The sequence below is a fragment of the Mycteria americana genome, chromosome 4, assembly GCF_035582795.1.
Source record: "Mycteria americana isolate JAX WOST 10 ecotype Jacksonville Zoo and Gardens chromosome 4, USCA_MyAme_1.0, whole genome shotgun sequence".
In the NCBI taxonomy this organism is placed as follows: Eukaryota; Metazoa; Chordata; class Aves; order Ciconiiformes; family Ciconiidae; genus Mycteria; species Mycteria americana.
Genome location: NC_134368.1, coordinates 55,223,535 through 55,247,693, shown reverse-complemented (window position 1 = coordinate 55,247,693; position 24,159 = coordinate 55,223,535). Strand labels below are relative to the sequence as shown.

The following is a 24,159-nucleotide window of genomic DNA, read 5'->3' as shown; positions in this document are numbered from 1 at the left end:
GGAGCTGGATTACACCTCCTGCATTTTTGAAACACTATATGATGATGAAAAGGATAAGTGAAAAGGAAGAATTAACACAAAAAGTTTCATTGCATCTAGGGATATGCTAAACAACATCTGAGCAAAGATAACTGCCTTCCCTCCACCCCTGCTGATGCGTCTGGGTTTATCAGCAGGAAATGAGAGTGTTTATGTATTGGGAGATATTTGTTTTAAATATTTATAGGGTGCAAACTCCTTGGGCATTTACAGGAGGCTTTGTGAATACATCATTAAGTTTTTTACACAGATGCATTTTGGTGAATCTTTTTGGCATAACGCAAAAAGATTCCTTGCCCAGCCTCTGCATTAACCTTACTGCACTGTCCGGATTAAAAGGAGTAGGAGAGGCAATGACACAGTTACAGATAAATGAGCAGTACCTGGAACACAGGAAAATCTCAATGCGAAGCAAGAGGGTTGAATTACAACACTGGCATTCCTAACATTTCATTCTTCCCTTTACCTCACCGGCGCTTGCACAAACAAGTATATACAAATATGATCCAGAGTGTTTGCTCTGACCCCAAGTGCAGCATAGAGGAGCTTCTGAGTAGCTAGTGATTATAAGACTGACGATAAGGCACTGAGAAGAATCCATCTCCTGTGAATAATCATACAAATATAGTCGTTTCCTTGCCTTGCTTCTCTTTTGACCTCAGATATGTTTCCCTTATTTAGCCTAATAAAGCTGCACAGGGCAGGGAGTTATAGCTGCTTAAAGATAAGCATAAGTCAGCGCTTTAGGATGCAAGGTAGGTATTCTGGATCGTGTCCTTTAGGTTAAGGGCAGTCCATTTCTTGGTGCTTTGGTTAGGTTTTTTTGGAGAGGTATGGACAGGAGGCCACGTGGTTTTCTTTCCCCTCAATCTAAGCAACTGTATGTGATGAAGCACAACCCATGAATTTTCTTTTCCTTTTTGTGTCTAAGGAGAAACAAGAGGGAAAGGTAGAGAGTGTGTTCTTTGTTGCCATAGGTCATAATGAGGTATGTGCTCCCAGATCCTCTGCCAGCTCTTCACCTGTAAAGCAACAGATGAGCCAAAAATTGTTTCCCTCTTTGTGGAACGCCGTTCTGCAGAAATATATGCTGAGCAGCACTTTAACGAGACACAAATACTCTCTCCCACTTGGCATTTCAACATCAGTGATATTTGGGATTCAGAGCTCTGAAATATTCACAGATCTCCTTGTACAACACCTTTGCCATAGGCATGCTAACTAAAGATGCAAAATCTGGCTGGACAGGCTATGCTTCGTGCCCACAGCTGATGAACAGAACGGGTATTTCGGCTGCCAGCTCTCCAATCCCATCTGTTAGGATGCTGCTTATGTGGGTTAGATGTTGGTCAGACCCTTGCCCCTACTCCAGAAATGCCGTGTAGGAAAAGGGTGACAGGTCAGTTTGATTCCAGACTTGCAGTTACTACTTGCAGAAAGCAGCAGGATGTGTATGAGTTGGGATGACTTATGACTGACACCGAATGTAAGACTTCATTAATTAGAAGCTGTATTAATTAGGAAACTTTTTTTTTAAAGTCACCGGGTGCTGTATAACCATGTTATTTTTAACTTTGTTAACTGGAAAAAAATTGAAGCGAGAAGATTATAATTAGCCACGTTTCTGTACTGCATGCCTTCATACACTCTGCCACACCTGTTGACATTTAAGTTCCAAAAAACCTTTTCTAAACAAGACAATAGCCAAATAGCAGATGATGGGAAGGCATGCAGATCATAAGGCTTGTAGATGCCAAAAAGACAGATTGTATGCAGCAGGCACCCTGAAAAAATATTTGGAAAGTCACTTGGTCTCTCTAAGTTTGTGACAGTGAAGCAGCTGTGACAGCTGCTTACAGGCAGCCCCACTGCATCCACTGACACCTGCAGGTAAACTATAAAAGGAGTTAATCAGACGAGACATAATTTGGAGCCTACCAGTCAAAAAGGAATAATCCCAACTGGCCAACCTCAGGGTGCCTAATGCCCTTGTAAAAAGACCAAGGACATCACAAAATATGACTTCCCTATTAAGTTCATTGCAATATCACCTACAGGTCCCACCTGAGACCAGGACTTTGTTGTATAATAGGGTGTACAAATGCAGCCTGTGCAATCAAAAAGCATAGAGTCTACATGAATGAGGCTGACGGTGCCCAGCCACAAAAGGCTGGCCTGATTTGGGTACGTAATACGTAACCTCATTCTCTAGAAGAGAGCAGGGAGTCAAATACGACACCAAGCACAAGGCTGGCTGCTTGGCTCATTGCATCCTGCCTCCTCTTGGTTTGTATGGCTGCTTTTCCTTGTACGGTATGTACTCATAAGTAAAAGCCTGTCTTAGTGCTCTGGATCTGAATGGGGGTGACCATACAAATGTCCATGCTGACTGCAGATCATCTGTCATTCAACCAGAAGACAGCAGACAGCATGTGTTAGGCAAGGGAGAGAGATACTTTAATAGCTCTGAAAGGAGTTCAGTAATTGTTAATTTTGAGATCCGACTCATTCCGTTTCCCTTTAGCTATAACGCTACATTGAGGAAGTGGGATTTATCATAATTACATTTTCACCCTGAGGAGAGAGACCTGGAGGTAATTCTGAACTTCAGTGCTATCTGCTAGGTTCACAGAAGGTTTGGGATTAAATAAGAAAGATCAGGTTTGCACCTTTTGCCACCAGGCTTTGCTGCTACAATGTCAATTTGAGCAAAGTTCCTTCATACAAAGATTGCTTGGAGTCACCATGAACCTCTCTAATGATGGTAGGGTTACAGGTGCCTTTTGTTTGAGAGAGCAACTGTGCTCCTTATTGTGACCAGATAGTAAAAACAACTGGGGGAAATGCATAACGCTCATCTGTGAGAAACCCCTGGACTTCTGCTGAGAAATTGTTCCAAAAAAAGCCCCAAGCACTATTAAAAAAATGGGAGAATGTTTGAAGGCTTAACTCGCCATTTATTGTTTTTATTTTCTCTCCCCGTCCCCCAGTCTTTTTCTTCTCTAACCAAATATCCTTCACCACACAATATATCTTATCTTAGCTCATGGATGTAAACGGTTTTCCTCTTGAAAAGAAACCTCTTGAGTACAAACAGCATAGAGCATGGCAGGAAATACGGCAACTGGTGGTCTCAGTGCCATGGGAAAAAAAAGTAGGTTTTGTCATTTCTGACTTATAGGGCAATTATAAAATTACTTCCAGACATCAGCTGAGATCATCCTCTTCAGCCCATTGTAACTTTGATTCACTTATGTTGTAAAATAAATAAATAAATAAAAATAAGCAAACAAGCAGTAACAGAGTGCACAACCCCATAATCTGTTGCTTCATTAATGCAAGATGTAAATGCTTCTCTTAATCTTCCAGAGCCCAGGAGTACAGGGTGGTGTATCATGAAGACAAAGCAGGGTTACTGAAGGGACACTCTATACACCCTTTTTAACTCAAATGCATTCGGTGCCATTGAACAAAAAGCTTTAATTTATCTCACATGCAAAGCTCTGAACGTATTGCTTGTTTAAGCATGTTGATGCGGACAGTGCAATTACTCAGAGCTGGAACTTCTTTCACTGATGGCTCAACTGCAGGTCACGTCCCGCTGAAGTTGTTGGGAATGAAAGCAGCAAGGAGGTGCTGACTCTCCCCGAGGCCACCGACTTGATGTCCTTATTGATGCCACTTGTTAGTGCACAGAGAAGGCACTCGGCCACATCTGCAGTGCAGCTCTGCTGATGGACATAGGTGCTTCCCAGGTAGGTGCAGGCAGAAAGGAGTCGGCCCAGCACCTTTGGACATCAGGCATCTTAGTTGGATAGTTGGGAAGGTCATTTCAAGCATGGATAATGGGTGAAACCACATTGAACATTTTGCCTCCAGATGCATGTGTAAATTGCACTGGGCTTAATGCAGCTTCATAAGCACACAGCAGAGCAGGATATTTTATAATGCCTGTTGCTGTGATATATAAGCACTTATCTAACTTACTTTAAATGCTGAGCAAGCCAGCTGCAGGCCCTCCAAGGAAGCAAGATTAGCAGGCAGCTTGTTGCCATACCCTCAATGGGAAGCACTTGCTACTGGGAATTCTTGCTACCAAAGCAAGATGATTTCTGTGCAAAAGTCATAGCCAGATCTGGCAGCAGGATATGTATCCTGGGCAGCATACCTTTGGCTATGAATTTTAAATATTTCATAACTTGATTGTATTTTTATTTAGCTTATGCAGCTCTTGTACTTCAGCCATTGCCCTGCTTTGGTGATCTGAAAGAAAAAAATGTAATTGTGCAATGCTGAATGCAGGCTGTACATATATGACCTGTTGCATTCCATAGAAAATAATTGTATTAGAATAGATTTTTGTCCTGCCTCTTTCCCACAGGCAAATTCAGCCTATTTCCCAATTGAGTACATCAATCATTATAACAATCATTTCTAGATCATTTGAGACACTGCTACGTCCATGCTGTGGGAAAAGGAGGAAAATCTTAAGAGGATATTTTCGCAGTTGCTACAGAGCATTTCACCAGTTTTCTGCATTCTAAGCCCATGAAGGAGTATGTATGGGATGGTCCCTGAATTTGAGTTCAGCCCCAGTAATCTTAATGTTGCTCTGCATGGATAGAGGACCTAATCACAAATTTCCACGTGTGCATATGTACTTACAAACCCACTCTATCTTCACAAGCAGTACAACTACACTGCAAACCTCTTCAGTTCGTCCTTACACAATACAATTGGCCATAAGAGGTCTGAGCTGCAAGGCAGTATAGCAAGGCATCCATTTTTTGCTTAAAGAAATGCAAGTCCGGTTCATGTGCCATTGAATTTCAAACAAACAGTTTTAGTCTCCTTGTGTTAACCTGGAAGGAGTTTAGCATCACTGAATGTTTACACAGAGTCAGTGCTCTTCTGAAGTTGCTCCAATGTTTTGAGACACTCTTTAACTTGCATTTTTAAGTTAGATATTTGTATGGCTGCCTTCTGTAATAGGCGTCTCTCATTAACTGTATGAGTGAGAGATCAAGTCCTTTACTTTGAACTATTTAATTTTAAGATTTAATTTTATATATGTCACTGCCTTTAAATTCAGTTAAGGAATAAGAGCTCAGATTATTATTACTGGCAACGTGTTAAACTTTGAGGCACGGATGTGTGATCCTGAAATGCAGTCAGTGTCTTGGGACTGCTTTGATAAGTTCTGAAGACAAAGGTAACTTGTCCACGTGCTTCTCAAATGCGCAGCTTGCCTGCATCCTGGTTAAACTGGTAGGCGAACGCGGCATGACTTGCAGAGGTGCAGCACTGATGTGACAATTTGAATTAATAAGAATTACCCAATACTGTAATATCATTTCTAGGCATCACATGTTCAAAAGCTGCATTTCGAGGAATGATTTAAAAAGCTGACACTGCCAGCAAGTTGAAAGGCAGCTTACATACCAATTCACATCTACCATGTCTGCAACTTAGTATCCATCACATTAGTGTATGCAGACCTCATTCTACAGCTTTAGCCTGGTTATGGTTGAATTGAATAAAGTTTTAATTAGCTCAGAAATAGGGATTGTAATGTTTTGGAAGTGAAAGCATATCTTTTTAATGTTATAAGTTCAGTGTATGCAAATTTACTTACACCACTTTGGGGAAGCAGAATTTAAGTAAGTGCCAAGATAAAGGTCTCTGTTGAAACGCTAGACTCAGACTTTCAGTTGTAGTTGAAACTGTTCAAGGTGGGATAGAGGAGAGGCCATGAATATTAATATGGGCTCTACATTTGACACATGCAAAAAAGAGAACAATTTTTTCCCTTATTTGCCAGAAGTTTTATTGCTGTATGGAAGTACAAGCAAGAAGGTATCCAAACATCTTTGGGCTAAATTGTGTCCTTTTCCTCTTCCTTTTCCTTCACAATAAATTAAGCTGCCTTCATGAAGTCATAAAATACATATTTTTGTGAAAGCCTGGGGCTCTATTAGAAGACTTGCACATACATGGTAATCAAACAGAGTTTTAAAGGGCTATTTAAAAGTGTGTACAGAATGGGATTAATGAAACTAACTGGATTTGCATTTAGCCCAGTTTTGCTGTCAAGTTTTCAGATTTCTGGTTTTGAAGAGAAAACCTTTGTTTTATGCTTAACTACTGGCAGGTAGCACTTCACACGTTATGCAGTAGTAAAAAGATCTACTTTCGTTATGGAGCAGCGGATTATATTTCTTTATTTCTATAATAGTCTTATTGTTACTATTTCCATGGAATTGCTTCCAGAAAAGGCACCACTTAGGTTTTTCCTCTTTTTCCATTCTTTCTTAATCTTTTTTTTTTTTTTGTCCTTTTCTTTCCTTTGCTTCTAGACTTTGACTTCAGATTCTTTTTATAGAGCGAGCAAAGCTGAGCAGGCTTGGCATTCTATTTCGAGTACCATTAAAATGCGTATAAATGTAGTACTCAACCAAAAGTGACAGTAATAGCAGTCCAAATTCACAAGTGTTGCTGTTTTACACTGCCGTCCCAGCTCCCTTGCAATTAAAAAGCACAATAGATAATGTTGGGTGACATACTCTAAATATTTCCATGTGTTTCTGTTTCTTATAATTCTTACACGATTCCCCTCCCTTATAACAGTTAGGTTAGGGATTATTACAGTTATTACTGTACTTTCTGGAAGTATTATGCCAAAATGTATCTCAAATTCAATTCTGTTTAATGTAGGCCATAATCTCAAAAGATATTTAGATGCTGAACTTTGAGGATCTTGGCCCTAGGCATATTGCAGGATGTACACACATGAATAGTAATAACACTAGTCTCATTTCTGAAGTTACTGCATGGTGGGATATATGCAGGATCAGGAGCTAGTGCAAGTGAAATTAATGAAAGTATGCATTAGGACTGTGGTCATAAATCGAGAGGAGCAAATGCAGTACCCTAGAATTGCCTTATTTGGAACACAGCTTGCAGATCTCCTGAAGTTTTCAATAATAATGGTTAAACACAAGACAATTTACCTTTAACACTTAGAATTCCTGGATCTTTGCTTCTTTTGGCTCTCCAGATGACATGACTGGCAGTAATGAGTCTGAGCTGGCAGCTGGAGACTTTCTGCCTCTCTGTAATTTTTATTGGATGATTATTAGAGATAGAAAACTGACAGCCTGGAGCTTCTCCTAATTTACCTCCTCAGAGCAGGTAAAGAATATGCAACAGAGCTGCAAACTTTCCAACTTCTCAGCCCTAATTAACCAGAAATTGAACCAGACACTAACTAAAGCCTAAAGAGGCTGCCCTGACCTCAGTATAAGTCTTAATGCTTGCTCTCACAATAATTTATCTTGCAGAAGAAATCTCAAGAGTGTGTTTTGTGTATTTACAAGCCAGTCCATTTGCTGTTGCAGAGGTGATTTAACTTGCACATTGTCTACTACTTGCGTACCTCTGCAGCGAAGAATGTGCACAACAAATCAGAACATTGTTGTTTATTTAGAGTAGCATCCAGTGTTGCTAATTAGAATTAGATTTTAATTGTCATTCCTAACAGTGTGCTTGAGACACAGGCTAATTCACCCCTCCTTCAGGCAGTGAGATCAACTTCCAACCTTTCTTTCTATGATTTCTAAGGGATAAATGAGTTCTATTTAACATCTAGTTAAGATGCACCCAGACCAAGCATGACCTGAAGAGTCTGGAAGCACAAGACCTTGTGGCTTTAGACTAAAAATGTTCATCCTCAAGTTCCCAAACTCTTGACATTGTTCATTCTCTTTGCGTCATGCCTATTGGCACTTTACGGCTAACGACGAGTACTTCTGTCCCTTGTCTTTGTCTGGGGGGAGCTCACAAAGTTTTGGTAGAAACTGTGGCAAGCATTTCTGTGTGGGCTCTTCTCTAACGGAAATAGGACTTGCCCCAGAGATATTTCATATAGGTTCATCAGATCTTAGTCCAAAATCTATCCAGAAATAAATTTCCAGGACTTTTCATGTGTGCTGGGATTTGCAGAACTGGGTACTTTCCTTTGCCATCAATTTGTACTGGTTTCTGCAGAGGGGTTGAATAGGCTACCAGCAGTCCTCTTAGCCAGTGTTTCTCAGTCTGTTGCAGCTCCCAAAAAGCCTGCAAAAAGGCTGGAAGGGAATTGTGAAGGGTTAGGGAAAAGCAGTATTGGTAGGCAACGCATTTCCTTCACACTGAGAGGGTGAGACATGGTTGTGGTTACTGACTGCGAGTACTTACGTTGGCCAAGGAGCTCTCAGCTGCTTGCCTTCCTGGAGGCACCCAAGTTACTCTAGGGCAAGAGATCAAATGTCTCCGCAAGCAACCAAGGATGACAACTGGTTCCCACCCCACCTTCCTGAAAAAAACTCTGCGATTCTGCTGAGGACTGTGTATGTCAGGGGGACAGACAAAGAAAGATAAGCCACGTGGAGCGCACATCTATAGAAATGTCTGAGGAAAGATTGTAGGCCATCTACATATGTTTTAGGTACTTACACTAAACTTTTCTGGTGTTGGACTGGTTTACAAACATTTAAACAAGGTTTCTAGAAACCGCACCATCGAGGCTGAACCACACTTGATAAATATTGTTGTATTAAGTTTTGGGTTTGTTTGTTTGTTTGTTTGTTTTTGTCCCAATATCTATACAAGGGTAATGGCTCGTTTTTCAATTTCCTAGTGAATTCCTTTTGAATATATGCTCTGTGTGCAGAATCCATCAGCCAAAACAGTCCTTGTTCCAGCAGCAGCCTCAGAGTGCACAAATAACAGAATTACCATCAATAAAATGCATATGGAATTCCTTAAGCTTGTGAACACTTATTTTCCCGCCAGAGGTATACAGTAGTTCATAAGAGTACTAGCAGGAAATTCCGCTTATAAAGAATATTTGTGTCAGTAGCAGATGTAATTAAAGGAATCGCTCTTTGGTTTAATGTTCACCTTTGGCACTAATTCTATTGGGGTTTAAATGTGGAAGGACATAAATATTGTACGTGGGGAAAATAGCATCTCTATTTGCAGACCAGCTGAATTAGAAACCGCAAGCAGTTAGGTGGTCCAGATGAAAACTATTATAGTGAGAGGTGAAAAAGCGAGTATTGTGGCCCTGAGTTTCAAGAAACGCACACACCCGCAGTGATTTGCAGCAATGGCTTTGTAGTTGCACGGCCAATCTGCTAATGCACACGCAACCTTCAGTAGCGATGGAAGGAGTTAGTTCACTAAGTGATATCTGCTGAAGTTCTCAGGAAACCAGTAACAGACAAAGCATGGAAGATTTGTTTCATGTTTTCGTGGATTTTAGGCGACTCTAGACAAATATTAGTTCTCTTCATTGTTATTTTCTCTTCCATTTGCTTTCAGTTTATGCCTCTCAATACTAATCACCTTCACTTGGTATTAATACTTAATAGGAGACAGGAAAAAAGGGGCAGCTCAGCTTCTAGTTCCACCACCAGCTGTGTCTATTTATCAGCGCTTCCAAATGAATCAACTAGATGCAGTGATCTAAAAATGTCTTTTTCCTCCCACCGTAAATCCCCAGACTGGCACAGGTTTCTTAATTATGCCACTCATCAGCAGAGAATAAGCGTGCCACCAATCCGATACCCAAGCAAACTCCTTTCTACAGCACTGTAAAACGTTAGGGGTCTTCCCAGCTAATAATTTTTTCTAGAATTTCGATGCAAAGTACCACATAAATGATCTGCTGTTCTCAAAATTGTTTATATGGTTACATTTGGATGTCTCTAATAATCTTTTCTCAAAAATTACTGGTTGAAAGCAAAGCATGTGACTAAACAGGTCTATCAATACTTTCTATAGTCAGCTGAATGGAAAACTGAAAAGCTCCTTTATTTGGGGGCAGAGAGCCAAACTGCAGTGTAATGTCCCTGTGCAAAACTGTATTGTTAAGTCCAGACTAGGCCTGAGCCTGATCCTGCTCCAAGACACTACACATTGTTTAGTACTTTTCCACGGCACGGAGTTTTACTGGTGGTTTGGAGAAGCACAAATGATTAATGCTGGAGCTGTGGTAAGGAATAAACAGATCTTACTCATACATTATGGAATTGTTGATGTGTGTACTAATTGTGGGCAAACCAGCTAGGAGGATAAACACGGTATTGACTGTAGACTTGCCTCTTGATCCTAAGACCACTATCACTGAAGATCTTAATTCTCTTGTAAACATTAAGCACACATGGTACTCTCAGGGCAGAAGAATGTCCTTAAAAGGGCAACAAAAAGTCTGGACCCATGCCAAAATGGAGTAAGACAACACAGTAGCTCCTTTGCACTCTCTGCAGTCTTTTTTGGAGCTCCACCAGGCACAAAGATCTGGCTAGCTGGATAAAGTCACAGAGCTACCTTCCACCACGTACTCGAAGGCAGTCCCGCTCACAGCACATACTGCTGTCCTGGCACCGCCGTGGAAAGGATGATGAGTAACTGCTGAGGCCAGTCACCAAAGGCTGCGCTGTTAAGACGTGTCTGAACACCCTTAGAGCTGGGACCTCTAAGGTCTTTGTGGATTCTCTGCCTGCCATGACAATGACCCTGGCTGCTACGCTCAGCTGATGGCCTTCCCTTTGCAGAGGATAAAGCAGAACAGGGCCATAGTGCACCCTGCATCACTGTGAGAATCGTTTTCCTTGCAGAGAAAGATGGAAAGCATGTGTGGAGTAAGAGTAAATTTAAGTGGAAAATAAATTCTTTCGGGGGGGGGGGGGGAAGGGGGGAAGAAAAACAAAAAAGGAAAACTGGCTAAAGATGGGGTGAGCTACTTTGCTCTGTGCTCCTGGAGGGATTTTGACAATCCCTCCAAAATGTTAGAGGTGTGGGGAGGGACAAGAATCGTGAAATCTTTTCTTGGCTTGTAACTGTGAATCTTGTCCTAGTTATGATCATATTGTTTATCTGATTCTTCTAAGAAAGAGGGTCTTGCTGCTTATATATAATGTCCTGCTAGTTTTACAGCGTTCCATCCCCTGCAGTCCTCCCACATGCTCATCCTTGTAAACTGTGATCAGTTCTTCATTTTTCTTCTAAAGTAACCAAATCTTCCTTATCAATTATAAATTCAAAGGATAAAAAGTCAGTCAGCAGCCTCCAAAATTCTACTCTTGCTCAGTTCCAATTTATGCCTTCCTCTTCCAGGACATGTTTGAGAGCATGTAGAGCAGGCAGAAAGCATCAGAGGTCTCCAACCGTTAACGAACTTACCACCATTCCCTGTGAATTTTGAGACTGTCCGGTAATGTGCTGTCTCGTCCCCCTCCCATGTCTACTTTCTTCCATTCTGTGCCTTCTATCTTGGTCACCTGATGATTAAAACTTGGTTTTCAAAGGGACCATTAAGCAAGTTGGCATTGTTGCTACTTGGAACAATTTAATTCCAGAGAAGTCGATGAGTGCCCAGGCAGGGCTGTTATGGTCTCACCTTGTCAAAATCGTGTTTTTCCTTTTTCACCTGCTGTGGTCTGGAGAAGGAGGAGCTTTTAGGGATGTAAGTAATTGCTTTTTCTTGCTGGTAACAGGATCAGCAATGTACTGCTTTGTTGGGTCCAAGAAACTGGACTTGACCATATCCAGTTTTTCAGTGGTAAGTTCTTGTTCCACATTTCAGAACTGGTTTTAATAACCTAGAGACTAAATAATGAATGATATTTTAGTTATGAAGGTAAGGTATCCCTTCTCATCTTAGAGTTCATGTTACTCAGAGAGGAAGCAAAAGTCTTATCAAGCCAGTATTGTAATCTGTATCTTATCAGACTGTTGAAGACAGTCTGTGAATAGTTCCAGTTCAGAAAAAGAAAAAAGACAAAAAAACCTGCAACGTTTTATAGAGGATAATGTAGAATATTAAGTTTTTATTAATAGATTACCATCAACTAATTTATGAATGCACACAGAATGAAATGAACTAAGAAATTCAGTGCAAGATACTTTAATCATCTTCAAACACAGACCAACTGAGACATCTAATAAGAGAAAGCATTGTGTGGGGCCACAGCCAAGGGTCCATTTGTTTGATATTACCTTTCAAAATTCAAGACGTTACTCAAAAGAGAAACAATGAATAATAATGTAGGTCTTGAATTAAAGCGGTAATAAACTAGATAGCTGCAGATAACCTGCAACGCTCCCCGGTCAAAATAAGGCCCTTGCTATTATCTTTACAGTAGAGTCCTATAAGTGAAAGGGCACAAAGTTTTTCACATAGAGGACTTATTCCCAAAGGGCCTGAGCTGGTTTCTGTAAATCTCTGTGGAACTTCATCTGAAATAAGAGAAGACCCAGGATAACTACATCTACTCGGGACAAAACTTAAACCTTTTTTTTCAGTGTGTTATGAGAAACGCATGTGGTTGTGGTTAGACTTCAGAAGTAAGAGGAGTCTTCTCTTTATTTTTCAAGTTTTGCTTGATATTATCTGTGTTGCACATGAGGAAATGCGCGGCTGAATTCCTAATAACATCTTCAGACAAAGAAGTCTTAAGGCTGTCAATTTAAATTACTGTAGTGACGCAAACCACATAAGTTACTTTCTAGCATTGAATAACATGCACTTTAAGGAGCTAAAGGTCATACTTAAACCAGGATCACATGTTGTTGTTATGGGCGATTTTTATTTTCATAAACTTTTCGTCTTCAGCTGTGGGGCTGAACATTTTTGTTATTCCATCATTTTTCAGCCTCTGTACAGATAGATAAAACCGAGTATTTCTATGAAAACAAACTAATTATTGCTGAACAGTCAAGAATGTTGTTAATTATTTGACTTAAACAAATCACGCCATTTGTGAAACATTAAGGTCTATTATAAGATGATAATGATAACTACAAGTATTATAACGGCATTTATGGAAAGAATGTTAGAATAAATGTTCTGGAAATGATACAGTTTCTCTTCTATGGTTTTACACAGAACTTTTCTACTCCTTCATCTCTGAATTCATAAGCATTAAATACACACACTGCTTGGAGCACTTCACAAAACAATAAATACATCTCCTCATTTGAATCAATAAAGCTACTTCAGTTAACAAAGACTTCATTCTTGTTGGAGCAATCAAAATCTATATAATGTTTGCTTTGATTACTGTACTGGGATATCTTTTCCCTGTACACTTGGGCTCTAATTGCCCTGCCACCAAGAGGCCAGGAGAAAAAAAGACTGAAAACACACAGCCAGGTTTCCCATTACAGGCACCTACAACAGATTTCCTCCTACTGTCGCACACTGCTCAGGAATTTGAGGGTTTTGCTATGAAAGCTTCTTTCTGTTGGGTAACAAAGATAGTCTGGCTATATGTTGCCGGGAGTAAATGCATTCTAGGAAGGTGCAGCAGAGCAGCTAGTAGGGAGAGTTGCATTTCGAACCCACTGTACAACACAGTAGTTTGTCAAGTTTCAAAATGAAAAAGGAAAAAAAAAACAAAAAAAAAAAAACAAAAAACCCAGGTGAAGCTGTTTGTTTTTGTCGTAGCTGTTTTTTCTCACAAAGTAGTTATAAATGGAAAGGCTGGGGTCATTGCCGTATACTCAAACTCCCATAGTTTGCTTAATGTGATCTGTTTTCACGAAACAGGTCATGCACGAAACTACAAATATATTGAACTATAAAGAAAATCTGTAACAATTAAAAATATTCCATTTTTTATCTAGAAGAAGACAAATGAATGTTATACAGGTCTGTGTGTAAGTTTGATCTTATTGTAGAGCACCAAAATACCATGTTAACGATTAAGTTTCTTGGAAAATGTGTTTCTTCATAGAACCTGCATCTTAAGCATCTTTTGGAGAAAGTTTCCTTATTCTTCCTTTATATTTCTTTCTGTGTGCTATCAGCGTCCTCCCTTAAGAAGTGGTTTAGTAAATACTGTAATTACAATTCTTTCTAATGTCACTTTATGCAAAGTGTATCAGGCAACAGAATCCATAAAATAACAAATGGAGTAAGAGCAGCCCAGCATACACACCTACAGGGAGATCTGGAAACAAAGATCCCAAACTGCAATTATGCCTTTATCTCCCGGTGCGTAAGGCAGGGAGAAAACACGAAGGCAGAGGTGGGCAGCGTGGTAATATTGAGACATCGGAGAGAGGATCCTTGGGACACCAGCAAAGAAATTTGGAGGAAGGCCACCCTGAACTGCACGATCAGAAATTAGTACTCAGTAAATACAACAAAAAACCACTTCATCGGAAACTGATGGGGATAATCCCAGGGCAGAGACTGACATCCGTCAGTCACGTTAATATTCAACTCAGAGATAGATCTGTAGTTACAATGCTACAAAAATAAAAAGCGAGTGGAGAGCGAGAGAGGAACATAACCACGTTGTGCAACAGACTGAGATATTTTTCAACTTATTCACGTCCTTTTGCTCAGCTCGAGCTGGAGCCCTAGGAAACCTGGTGTAGGATGATGTAGTTAACGGGGCCGGACCTAAGAGGGGTTTGTTCCCAGAAAAAAATGCTTAGATAATGAGAAGCCAGGGGACTCTGGCATGTTCCTAAAGCGTTCTGCTGGAGAGCGTGAGCGGCGAAGCAGCGTGGACGTATCACACCTCCCTCTGCTGGGAGCCAGCGCATCGCGCTGCCGCGCAGCCGGAGCTGCCCGCCGACACAGCCAGGGGAACGCTCGCTGCGGATCGTAACAAGTATAAATTGACAGTAGGCCTCACCTTTTGTATTTTCACAGTGGATTTTCAGGCAAAGGAATACAGAGACTCAAACGATCAGGCTTTTTCTTTCTTTTTTTTTTTTTTTTAAAGTGTTACCGAATATTTGTAGATGGGAAATGTTTTGATATCGTATCATGCGACAGGAATAAGGAAAATAGTTTGAATACTGAACTTCAAATGCTCGTGATGAATTGTGCATGAATGAGCTACAGCTCAGGAACTGTTCAGAGAAAATATTCACCGAACAAATGTGAAGAGAGAATAAATAAATAAGAAATCTGTGACCTGTTTACGGATAATTCACGTGAAAGAAAAAGCTCTTTGGATGCATTATTTGGCTGCAGCCGGAGGACACGGATTTCAAAAATGGGCAAGGAGCCTATGTCCCATTGCCATTCAAGAATATGATGCCCCTGACTACTGAAAGTGAAACTTAAACACCTTTGAATTTTTTATCTTTATTCTAGGCATATGAGTCCCCAGCTCCAGCAGCATCCTCTTGCACAAGTTACAACAGGATGTGATGCACAGCAGGATACAACAGGATGACATGCACAGTATCCAGCATGAATACAGGGACAAAATTTGGCCCTACCTTCAAGAGTAATTACTTGAAATGGTCCTTTAAATCAAGAACTTCCTCTTCAGACAGTTTGAAGAGCCAAACTGTTTGAAAGAACGGTGAGGACAACAAAGTTGTTAATTGCCATAAATTTATTCAACAAACAGGAGCTTGTGCACCTCAAAAGGCATCAGGATCACCCATCAGGTGATCACTCCCAGGTGATTCAGTGCATTTTCAGAGTGATGGTTGTTACAAGGTGAAACACTGTTTAAACTGTTTCTGTGGGTAGTAACATGTACGTTGACCCATGGTCTTGCTAATATAATGTCGAGACTGAAAATTTAGCACACTAGTATAGCGCATGAGTATGGATGAGCTTTGGAAGATCTGGTTCCATAAATAAGCAAAGAGAGTAGTGATTTTGGAAGCTGAAACACCATCAGTTGCTTTATTAGATTTCACTAGCTATGAAAGAAATTTTCCTCGGACCACAATTCCACCACAAACAGTCATTCCCAGCGTGAAAAAAACGCTCAGAAGTTTTTACTGGGAATGAGGTTGTGTTGCTCTTGAAATGTAAGATATCAGAAGGGGAGTTTCATTTGCTGATCCACAGTATCACACAAGGCAACCACAGAGGAAGCAACTGCCTATCTAAACTGTGAGAGAAAACTGCCGTACTTGATAGCTTGTGGTAGGTATGTCAGTGAAGTGAGAGGCTTGTCACACACCTGCTTTTTGGATTGCGCTGTGCTGGGCTCTGCCACAAAAAAAAGAGCAGCATGGCAGAGCCTGGGGGAGCGGCACAGCCAAAAGCAGGTGTGCGATATACCTTTCACGGCATGCATGCCACATGCTACCCAGCATTGCAAACAGCTAGCGGAGAAGCTTGCAAAATATAGCCCTCGCTCAAATTCTCCATGCTGCTTTAGGTGTATCTCAGTAGCTGAGAGCATCTTGACTGTCAAACATAATCACCTGACGTGGAGCCTGAATCTGTATCCCTTATTAATGTTTGTGTAGCAAATGAGTCCTCAGGCCGGTTGCCCAGAGGTGACAGTATCCTCCTAGGAATGCAATGCTCAGTGCGAGGATGGGTTACCGAATCTCACTTGTAATTATCAATGCACAGAAGAGATTCCTCGTCTTGTTCAAACCAGCATTGCTCAAGTCCCACGTAACACAGGGACCTTAGCACCTCTGCTCCAAAGTCATTAATCAAATTTTGCAACTCTTTGCAATGGGGCTCGGGGCTCTTTGTTTTTGTACAGTGCCTGCTGCAATGTGGTCCTCAGCTGTGCCACTTTAACAAAAGAAAATATAAATTTCCCTTGAGTTCTGTAATTAGATTAAGGTTTGTATAAATAGCTAGAAATGTAGAGGATCTTAAGGAAACATCTAGAGCAAAACTGGGTACCTATACTACCATTCACAATATTCATTATGAAAGCTGATAGGACTTTTCAAATCCAGTATGCCTTCTAATTGATTGTTTTGCAACTCCAGATGCTTGGGCAATAAAATACACTGAAGTCAAATTCACCAGCTCTGTGCTTTCAAAAACTGCTTGTCAAGAGCTTGAAACTCCTGAGTTGACAGCAGGGGTGAAAAACTTCAAGTATTGATTTAGAACCTAACTTATTTAAAAAGCTCTTTTAGAAAAACAAACAAACCAACCCTTCAGTACACAAGTTACACAGAAACATTAAATGTCACCCTAGATTTTATAGTCACTTACTGTGGGTATCTAATTTGGAGTTGCAATTTCTTGAACTTACCTGAAAAACTAGCTAAAGCAACACCTGTTAGGCTGCTAAATCCACTTTCCAATGCAAACTGTTTGACACGTGATATTTTTGTCTAAGTATGAAAATTGGAGATTAATATTTTCTTCAGATGAGTTTATGAAGGTTATGCAATGATTTTTAAGGACATTAAGGACATTTTTAAGGATTTTTAAGGTGACAAAAAGATAAACTTACATTACATGTACTTTTAGTCTCTAACTTTTCAAACAGCTGGGAAAACACCTCCCCAGCCAGGTTCTATCAGGAAAAAAAAAACACTTTTGGAATTAACCCAGGCAATTTGCACTTTCTAATCCCAAATCCCTGAATTATTTCAGTCCTTTAACTCCTGTGTCGAATCTGAAATTTATTAAGCTGGGCTAATAATTCTGCTTATCTCATAGGGAGAAAGGGCCCTTGAGACAGACTGGCTCCTGAATGGGCAAAATCCAGCGTGGTGGCATTAGGGATGGCCCAGGCACAAGTGTCATTTGTCAGTGCTTGGAGGACGTCTGAGGAAGCTCTGTGATGTAGGCACATGGAGCATCCTTGGATGCCCGCTGTCATGCATAGTGGAGCATAGGAGGATTTGAAAGCTTGTTTTCCAGAGAAGACCCCTATTTAGCTATTTGTTGCTGTTGCTTGAACCATCTTGTCCAGGTCGAGGTGTATCTACTTCCAGTAGAAAACTGATTACCGAGCACCTCAGGCTGCAGTACCCTTGTTCCTCTGTTGTCCACCACATCTTGGGTATTGGGAAAAGACTTGCTTTCTCCCCAAGCCAAGAGCTTGCGGTCCCCATACCATCACTTCTGTCACGGCTGTGAAGCAGCAATGCTCCCGCATGCACCTACTGCAGGGCAGAGAGGCTGACAGCTTGGCAGCCACCAGGGATCCCTGGGTAGGGCTGCAGGGACATCATCTTGAAATTGGGATGGACCTATTTAATGAGGTCACTGAGCTACTAACTAGAAACTAAGCCTGGAACTATAGGTATTACTCCTGGGAAGCCCCAAAACATCAAAAATAAATTAACTCCATTTAATGGAGAAGCAAGCCCTCCCTCCCCCATCCCTCATGGCAGTAGATGAGCCCATCAGCTGCTGCTGCAACGAATACAACTTCCACATGCGACATCTTTCAGGGGTCTCTTTTCTTGCCTCTGCAAAGTTTCCCCTAGCACAGGGGAAACAGTAAATACCCAACAAATGAGACATGCTCCCAACTTACAGAGTTACAACAGAACAGGCGAACAAACATCATATATGGGGGAGCTGCTCTGTTGACTACCAACCTGAGACATAAGGCTAGGGAGCATAAGGTCAGGGATCGATGTGAAGAGTGCATGCAATCAAAAAAGCTCTTGTTTGGGAGCCACATTCTCCTTTGAACGTGGCTACAAGTTGAGAGTTTCCTTTCCACTGCTTATACAGCCTCAGGACTTAACTCGCGGGTTACGGTGGAGCCTTAATGTTTTCTGAACTATGCCATAGTGTTTGAAGTGGACGGGACTTGCCCCCTGAAAAGATGTAGTACAGCCAGGAGATGGAGAGCTGGAGTGCTCTAGCTGGAGAGCACTGCTTAGAGTTACCGGCTAAATCAGCCTGTTGGGCTTGAAACTCGCCCTTCCCGGGACACCTTCCAGGTGTACCCAGGTGCACCGCCCAGAACAAAGTCTGCCCCTTTTTCTTGCTCTGTGCCTGCACAAAAAAAGAAACGTTGCTTTCCTGTCGCGCTGTAGCTTTGCGTCAGCTGCTGTGGAGGAGAACATACCCCCCCCGCCGCCCCCCCCAAACCCCGAGATGGGGACGGTGGGGGTAACTACCTGGGAAGGGCATTAAAGTCAGGGGGCGGGGGACGGAGCCTCCCTGGGGCAGGCAGCTCCTGTGGCCCCTGGGAAACGCTCCTGCAGCATCAGCAGCGCTGCTACGGTTTTCCTGCCGGGGCGGGAGGCAAAGCCAGCGCGTCTGGAAGCTCCCAGCCGCACCTTGCACGCAGCCCTGCTCGGGGGAGCTTCGGGGCTGGAGGAGGCGATGCTCCCTGGAGCACCATGCGGTGGGGAGGGCTGTGGGGCCGCAGCCCCCTGGAATTGGCAAAGCCTGGCGTGAGTAGCTGGGTCGGGCTGGTCCCCGCCGGCGACAGCCTGCCTGGGCTCTGCAAAGGGAAAGGCAACTTTAAAAAACCAAACAACAAAACAAAACAAGCCCCAGAAAGCAACAGTAAAACCCAAGCGAGCACTGGTTGAGCTGCAAACCCGAGATGTGGGCACTGCCATCCCGCCGAGTGAGATTTGGTGGGCGAGTGGTGAGGGCAGAGGCTAATGGAGAGCTTTTTGGGGGGTGTAAGGAGGGTGGGAGGGTAAGGTCTGGCAGGGAGCAACCCCAGCCTTAACAGAGAGACCCTGGGCCGCAAATGGGGAGACGTTCCCCAGGGACGGGGGGGTCCCCGACACCCCTCCTGGTGCTGCCTCTCCCCCTGCCCCCCACCCCCGCTGCTTGCGGGAGCAGAGGGGTGCCCCCGGCCAGCATGGGGCTCCTCCACCCGGCATTCTGTGGCTCCCTAAGGACGGCCCTGGCCCCCCAGAGCCCCGCAGGTGTGTGGGGGTGTCGGGCCCGCAGGAACGGCGTGGGGACGAGAGCCACGGGTGCAGCGGGGCCCGGCCAGCGCAGCCCCGGCTCCCGGGGCTTCTCCCGGCTGCACGGCCCGGGTGGGCTGGGGAGGGGGGGTGTGAGTGCGTGTTTGTGCGTGTGCATGCGTGCACGTGTGTGCACTAGCATCTGCGTGCGAGTGTGCCCGCGGGTGTGCGCGCAGGGGGCGCGGGCGGGGGAGGCGAAAGGGGGCCGGTTCTGCAGCGGGTGGCTCCCAGCCTCCCCCGCCCCCTTCCCTCTGGGTCTGCTCCTCGCTCCGGCTCGCATTTTATCGCAGGCGGCCGGCGCAGCCCCTCTCCCCAGCCCCGGCCCCGGCCCCGGCCCCCGCCCACCCCCGGGGTGGAGGCAGCCGCGCCGAGCCGCCCGCGGGAAGAAGGCAGCGCTCCGCCGGGCTCCGCGCCGCTCCGCGCCCCTCCGCGGGGCCATGCAGCGCCCCTGCCCCCCCGCTACGAGCGCTGCCCCTCGCCCCGCCGCCCCCCGCGCAGCCTGAGCGCCTCGCGGGGGCTCCGCGCCGCTCCGCGCCCCTCCGCGCCCCTCCGCGCCCGGCGGTGGGACGGGGCCGGCGGAGGCAGAGGCGGCACAGGAAAGCTCCGCGGCTCTGCGCGACTCGCCCCCTGCGCCGGCCATGGGGAAGGGGCTGGAGGGGACGGCGGCCCGCTGCGGGCTGGGACTGGGATACCTGCTGCAGACCGTGGTGCTCCCCGCCCTGGCCGTCCTGGGGGCCAGCCGCCCCGGCTCCGCGGCGCAAGGTAAGGCGGGGGGCGGATGGAGAGGGGCCGGGGCGTCCTCCGGGTGCGGGCTGAAAATGCGAATTTATGCCGCGATTTTTTTTCTGTGCGCTGCGTGCAAGCAGCGCCTTCCCCCGCGTGCACGGCCCCCGCCGGGGTCTGGGGGCTCCGGTCGCCCCCGCCGGGTCGGGTCTGTGGTTGCGGAGCCCGGCCGGGACAGGCGTTTCCCTGCCCTCCGTCCTCAAGCGGGGCGCCGAGACCGGAGCGGGGGCTTCGGGCCGAAGGAGCCCCGCCGGCAGCCCTCCGGGCCGGGGGAGCGGCGGCGGTGCGCCCCGGAGGGCTGGCAAGGTGCGTGGGAAAGGCAGGTGCGAGGCGGGTGTCCCTCTGCGGCGGCACAGCCGTGCCCCGGGGCTCTGCAGGCGACGGTCATTCGTGAGCCCCCCATCTCCCCCCCGCGCCCTCCTTCTTCGTGCCTAAAACACGGTACACCCGAGGGGAGTTACCGTGTTTCTTGCTTGTTTTTTCTTCTCTTTTCCCTCCCTTGTCGGGGGTTCTGGAGTACATCTAGATCTGTTTTCCCTGTAGCCCATGTATAAATTCCCCTTTCCAAGTGAAAACGTCTTGCTTCTCCGTGCGTGTTTAGCGATGTCTTGAGAGCATCACAAAGAGCCCTGGCTCAGTGTGTCACCCACCCGGCAGACAGCCACAGCAGGAGGCTTTTGCTCCTGCAAGCTGATGCCGGATAAACTTTCTCGGTGCTTTTCTTCTCTCTTCCCAGGAGTTAGACCTAAAGTGGAAATGGGTGGCTTTTGCTGGGAAATACTTTTCTACAACCTCCTCAGCGCTGGAGCGGGAGAGAGGTTGCTGCTGCATGTGGGCAGAGCTGCGCACAGCAAGGATGTGCGGGTTCATTAAAGCACTTGGAAATCCTGGTTGTATGGTTAACAAGAGAAAAGGAATTTTAGAAGCTGGTTGGTTTTTTTCCCCCCCTCCATATATGCCACCAAGAAATAATAATATGCACCAAAGCTTTGATTTGGAGTTGTTAGCATAATGCAAGTGGAAGAATGCTTGGTTTTCCCCCCATCATCTCTGCGGAGAGGCACTTGAGGCGACTGCACAGATCTGGCCCCGTGCTCTCCCCCAGCCATTACAACGTGCACTCCTCTATGGCCTTTCTGACGGGAGAGCGGTGCTGGTTGCTCTGACTCCCGGTGCCCCTGGCAGGCTTTCGGGAGGCATAGGCTTACTGCTGGTGGGCTGGATGCACTGCACATCATGTCTGTACATGTAATGGTGCTAATTCATTTCCCGCTGATGCTTACTCCATCCTCAGAGTCATGTTTCCTCGCCCATACAGGGCATTTATCGTGCAGGAAGATCAGAAACCTGGTCATGAGAAGGGGGTAGCAGAGAACGAGAGTACAAAAATCCCTTATGCATCGTGTCACGTTTCTTCTGTGTCTTGCGTACCATCGTTTCCTTTCACTGGTCCATTCAATGTTCGAGATCGGACAGGTTTGATGTTATGTATTAAAGGTTTTAATAGTACCATGTGCACGTAGACCTAGATGTCAGTGGGTATATATCAGTCTGTGTAGATGGGGCGGTGCTGAAGAGGAAAGATCTCTCAGGTAGTTGGACCTGGAGCAGAAAGGAGCCTGCCCGCTCTGCTGGCAGGACACGGGTAATTCACATGACAGATGGCCTGAGCGGGGAAGGGAGGATCCCCTGCCTTCGGCTGTTTCGGAGCACGCATTTCGGTGCCACAGGGCATACCCCACGCTTTCAGATGGTTTCTCCTTTCCACGCATAGCCTCCATAACACAACACTGTGGGGCAGAAATGCCACGAGGGGAGAGGAGCCAGAGCCCCTGCGCCTACGCTGCGGAGGGCGGCACGTGTGTGGGACCTGTCACAGGACACAGGTGTGCTCACCTACCCAGAAAGGGACAGAGAGCTCTTCAGCAACGCTTCCCGTTGTGCGGTGTGTGATAAACTTTCACAAGAGTGGAAAATCCAGGGAATGTGGTTGGGATATAGTAATTCATCTTGGACTTGTCTTTCCATGTAGGCTTTTATTTTTATTTCCCATTTGTTAGGACCAGGCACAGAATTTGGGTGCAGACCTGGCTTTGGCATCTTTCCCATAGCTGAGGGATTTTCTGATTGGTGTTTGCTGTGGGGATCTTCATGTATGTGTATGTGGTGCTTCAGTGAGGCAATGAATCAACAGTTTTACTATGCCCTCTTCAGGAAGTTTTCTCATCATATAGCACCGGGCAAAGTTTTCCCTCCATTTTATTTATATGTTTCCAAAAATGCGTGAACACTGAAATGATTCTTACCCACCTTCTTTTTCCAAAGTCATCCTCCATTCAGTCCGTCTCCTTCAAAATGGAAACACCCCTCTAGTCTTTTCAGTTGCGTTCCTTTGAGAGCAATAGAAATAGGACACGTGGAAGTTACACTACAAACAGGACTCGGTCTTCTGATTTTCAGTGAGTCTGGAGCCAGCTGACTTGGTTTTAATTGTGCAAAAAATTTCAATCTTCCTTTGTGATACCTTGAAAAGGAGAAAAAAACTTAAAGTGGTGACTTCATACAGCAAACACATAGTTACGATTTAGTAATGGGAGGAAGGGAAGGGAAAGAGGGCGTGTACATTTTTTCCAGTGCTTGCTGCTAGTATTATTTCTTGTTTTGCTTTTCTTCTCCATTCCCCAACCATCTTCATCTTTTGAAGCAGGCTAAGGAGGCCGTGAGCATTGCTGGGGCTTTTGCTTTCATGCCTTCCTTTTCCATTGCCTCGTGGAAAATAAATTCATTAACTGAGTAGTTGGTGGGCCAACCCCCACACTCCCTAGTAGAGAGATTCATATCGCTGCATCTCAGCATTCTCCTGTGAGCTTCTCAGCAAAGCTAAATACACTTTTTGTTTTATTAGCATTTCTTATCTTCTTATCTGAAGCTGTCTAAGTATTTTTCCGCTGTAATCAGGAGAGAACAGGAAATGGCCACAATGATAGAGACAGCCCTTAATTCTCCAAGTGGGGTGAATGGGGCCAGAGCGATTATCAAGCCAGAATCAACTCTGATCTGGCGTTCGCTGCGTTCATTATACCTCTACAATGAGCTACATCAGAATGAGAATTCAAAGCTCCCAAACTGTGAAAGAGCAACCCCCCTGAACCCAAGCACCTACCCCTGCCCGGCATTTCAGTGCCACCTCCCGTAAGAGCAACTTTTCCTTTGGCTCTTCAGTCGGCAGAGACTGGGTTACTGGGTTTCAGCCCTGGTGCCTCCCTACTTCGCCACCTCCCTCCCCCTTCCATCTTTGGGTATTAAAACTGTTCAAAGAACTGAGGCCCCCACCTTTTTGGGGGGTAGGTGGGTTAAGAGGGAGGGTCAGGCTATCTATCTGTGGTGACAAGCATGGTTCAGACAGCTTTATGGGCTAATAATGATGGCATAAGAGATGGATAGAAAAGCTAAAGGGACTGCATATTAATGAGTTTTTGTTTCAGTTGTTCCTTTACAACAAAAGAGTACATTTTTTTATGCTTAACCCCTCAAACCCAATTACATCAAAGTGATAATTTAAGAAGAAAACTGTAAAAGAGCCATATGTGCAGATATTTGTCTTGCCCCAGCATAGTCTGTGTTAGCAACAGCAGCAGTTTGAAAATGCTTGGTGCG

The 24,159-nt window shown here is 44.7% G+C and overlaps 1 protein-coding gene across 1 annotated transcript in view; it reads left to right on the top strand.

The window, feature by feature from the left end:
* The first annotated feature begins 20,357 nt into the window (after positions 1 to 20,357).
* The window catches only part of UNC5C (unc-5 netrin receptor C), a 269,505-nt gene continuing 265,703 nt past the window's right edge, over positions 20,358 to 24,159 (top strand). The window contains exon 1 of the mRNA XM_075499275.1: positions 20,358 to 20,481. Coding sequence (XP_075355390.1) covers positions 20,358 to 20,481 — 124 coding nt within the window. The remainder of the gene's footprint in view (positions 20,482 to 24,159) is intronic.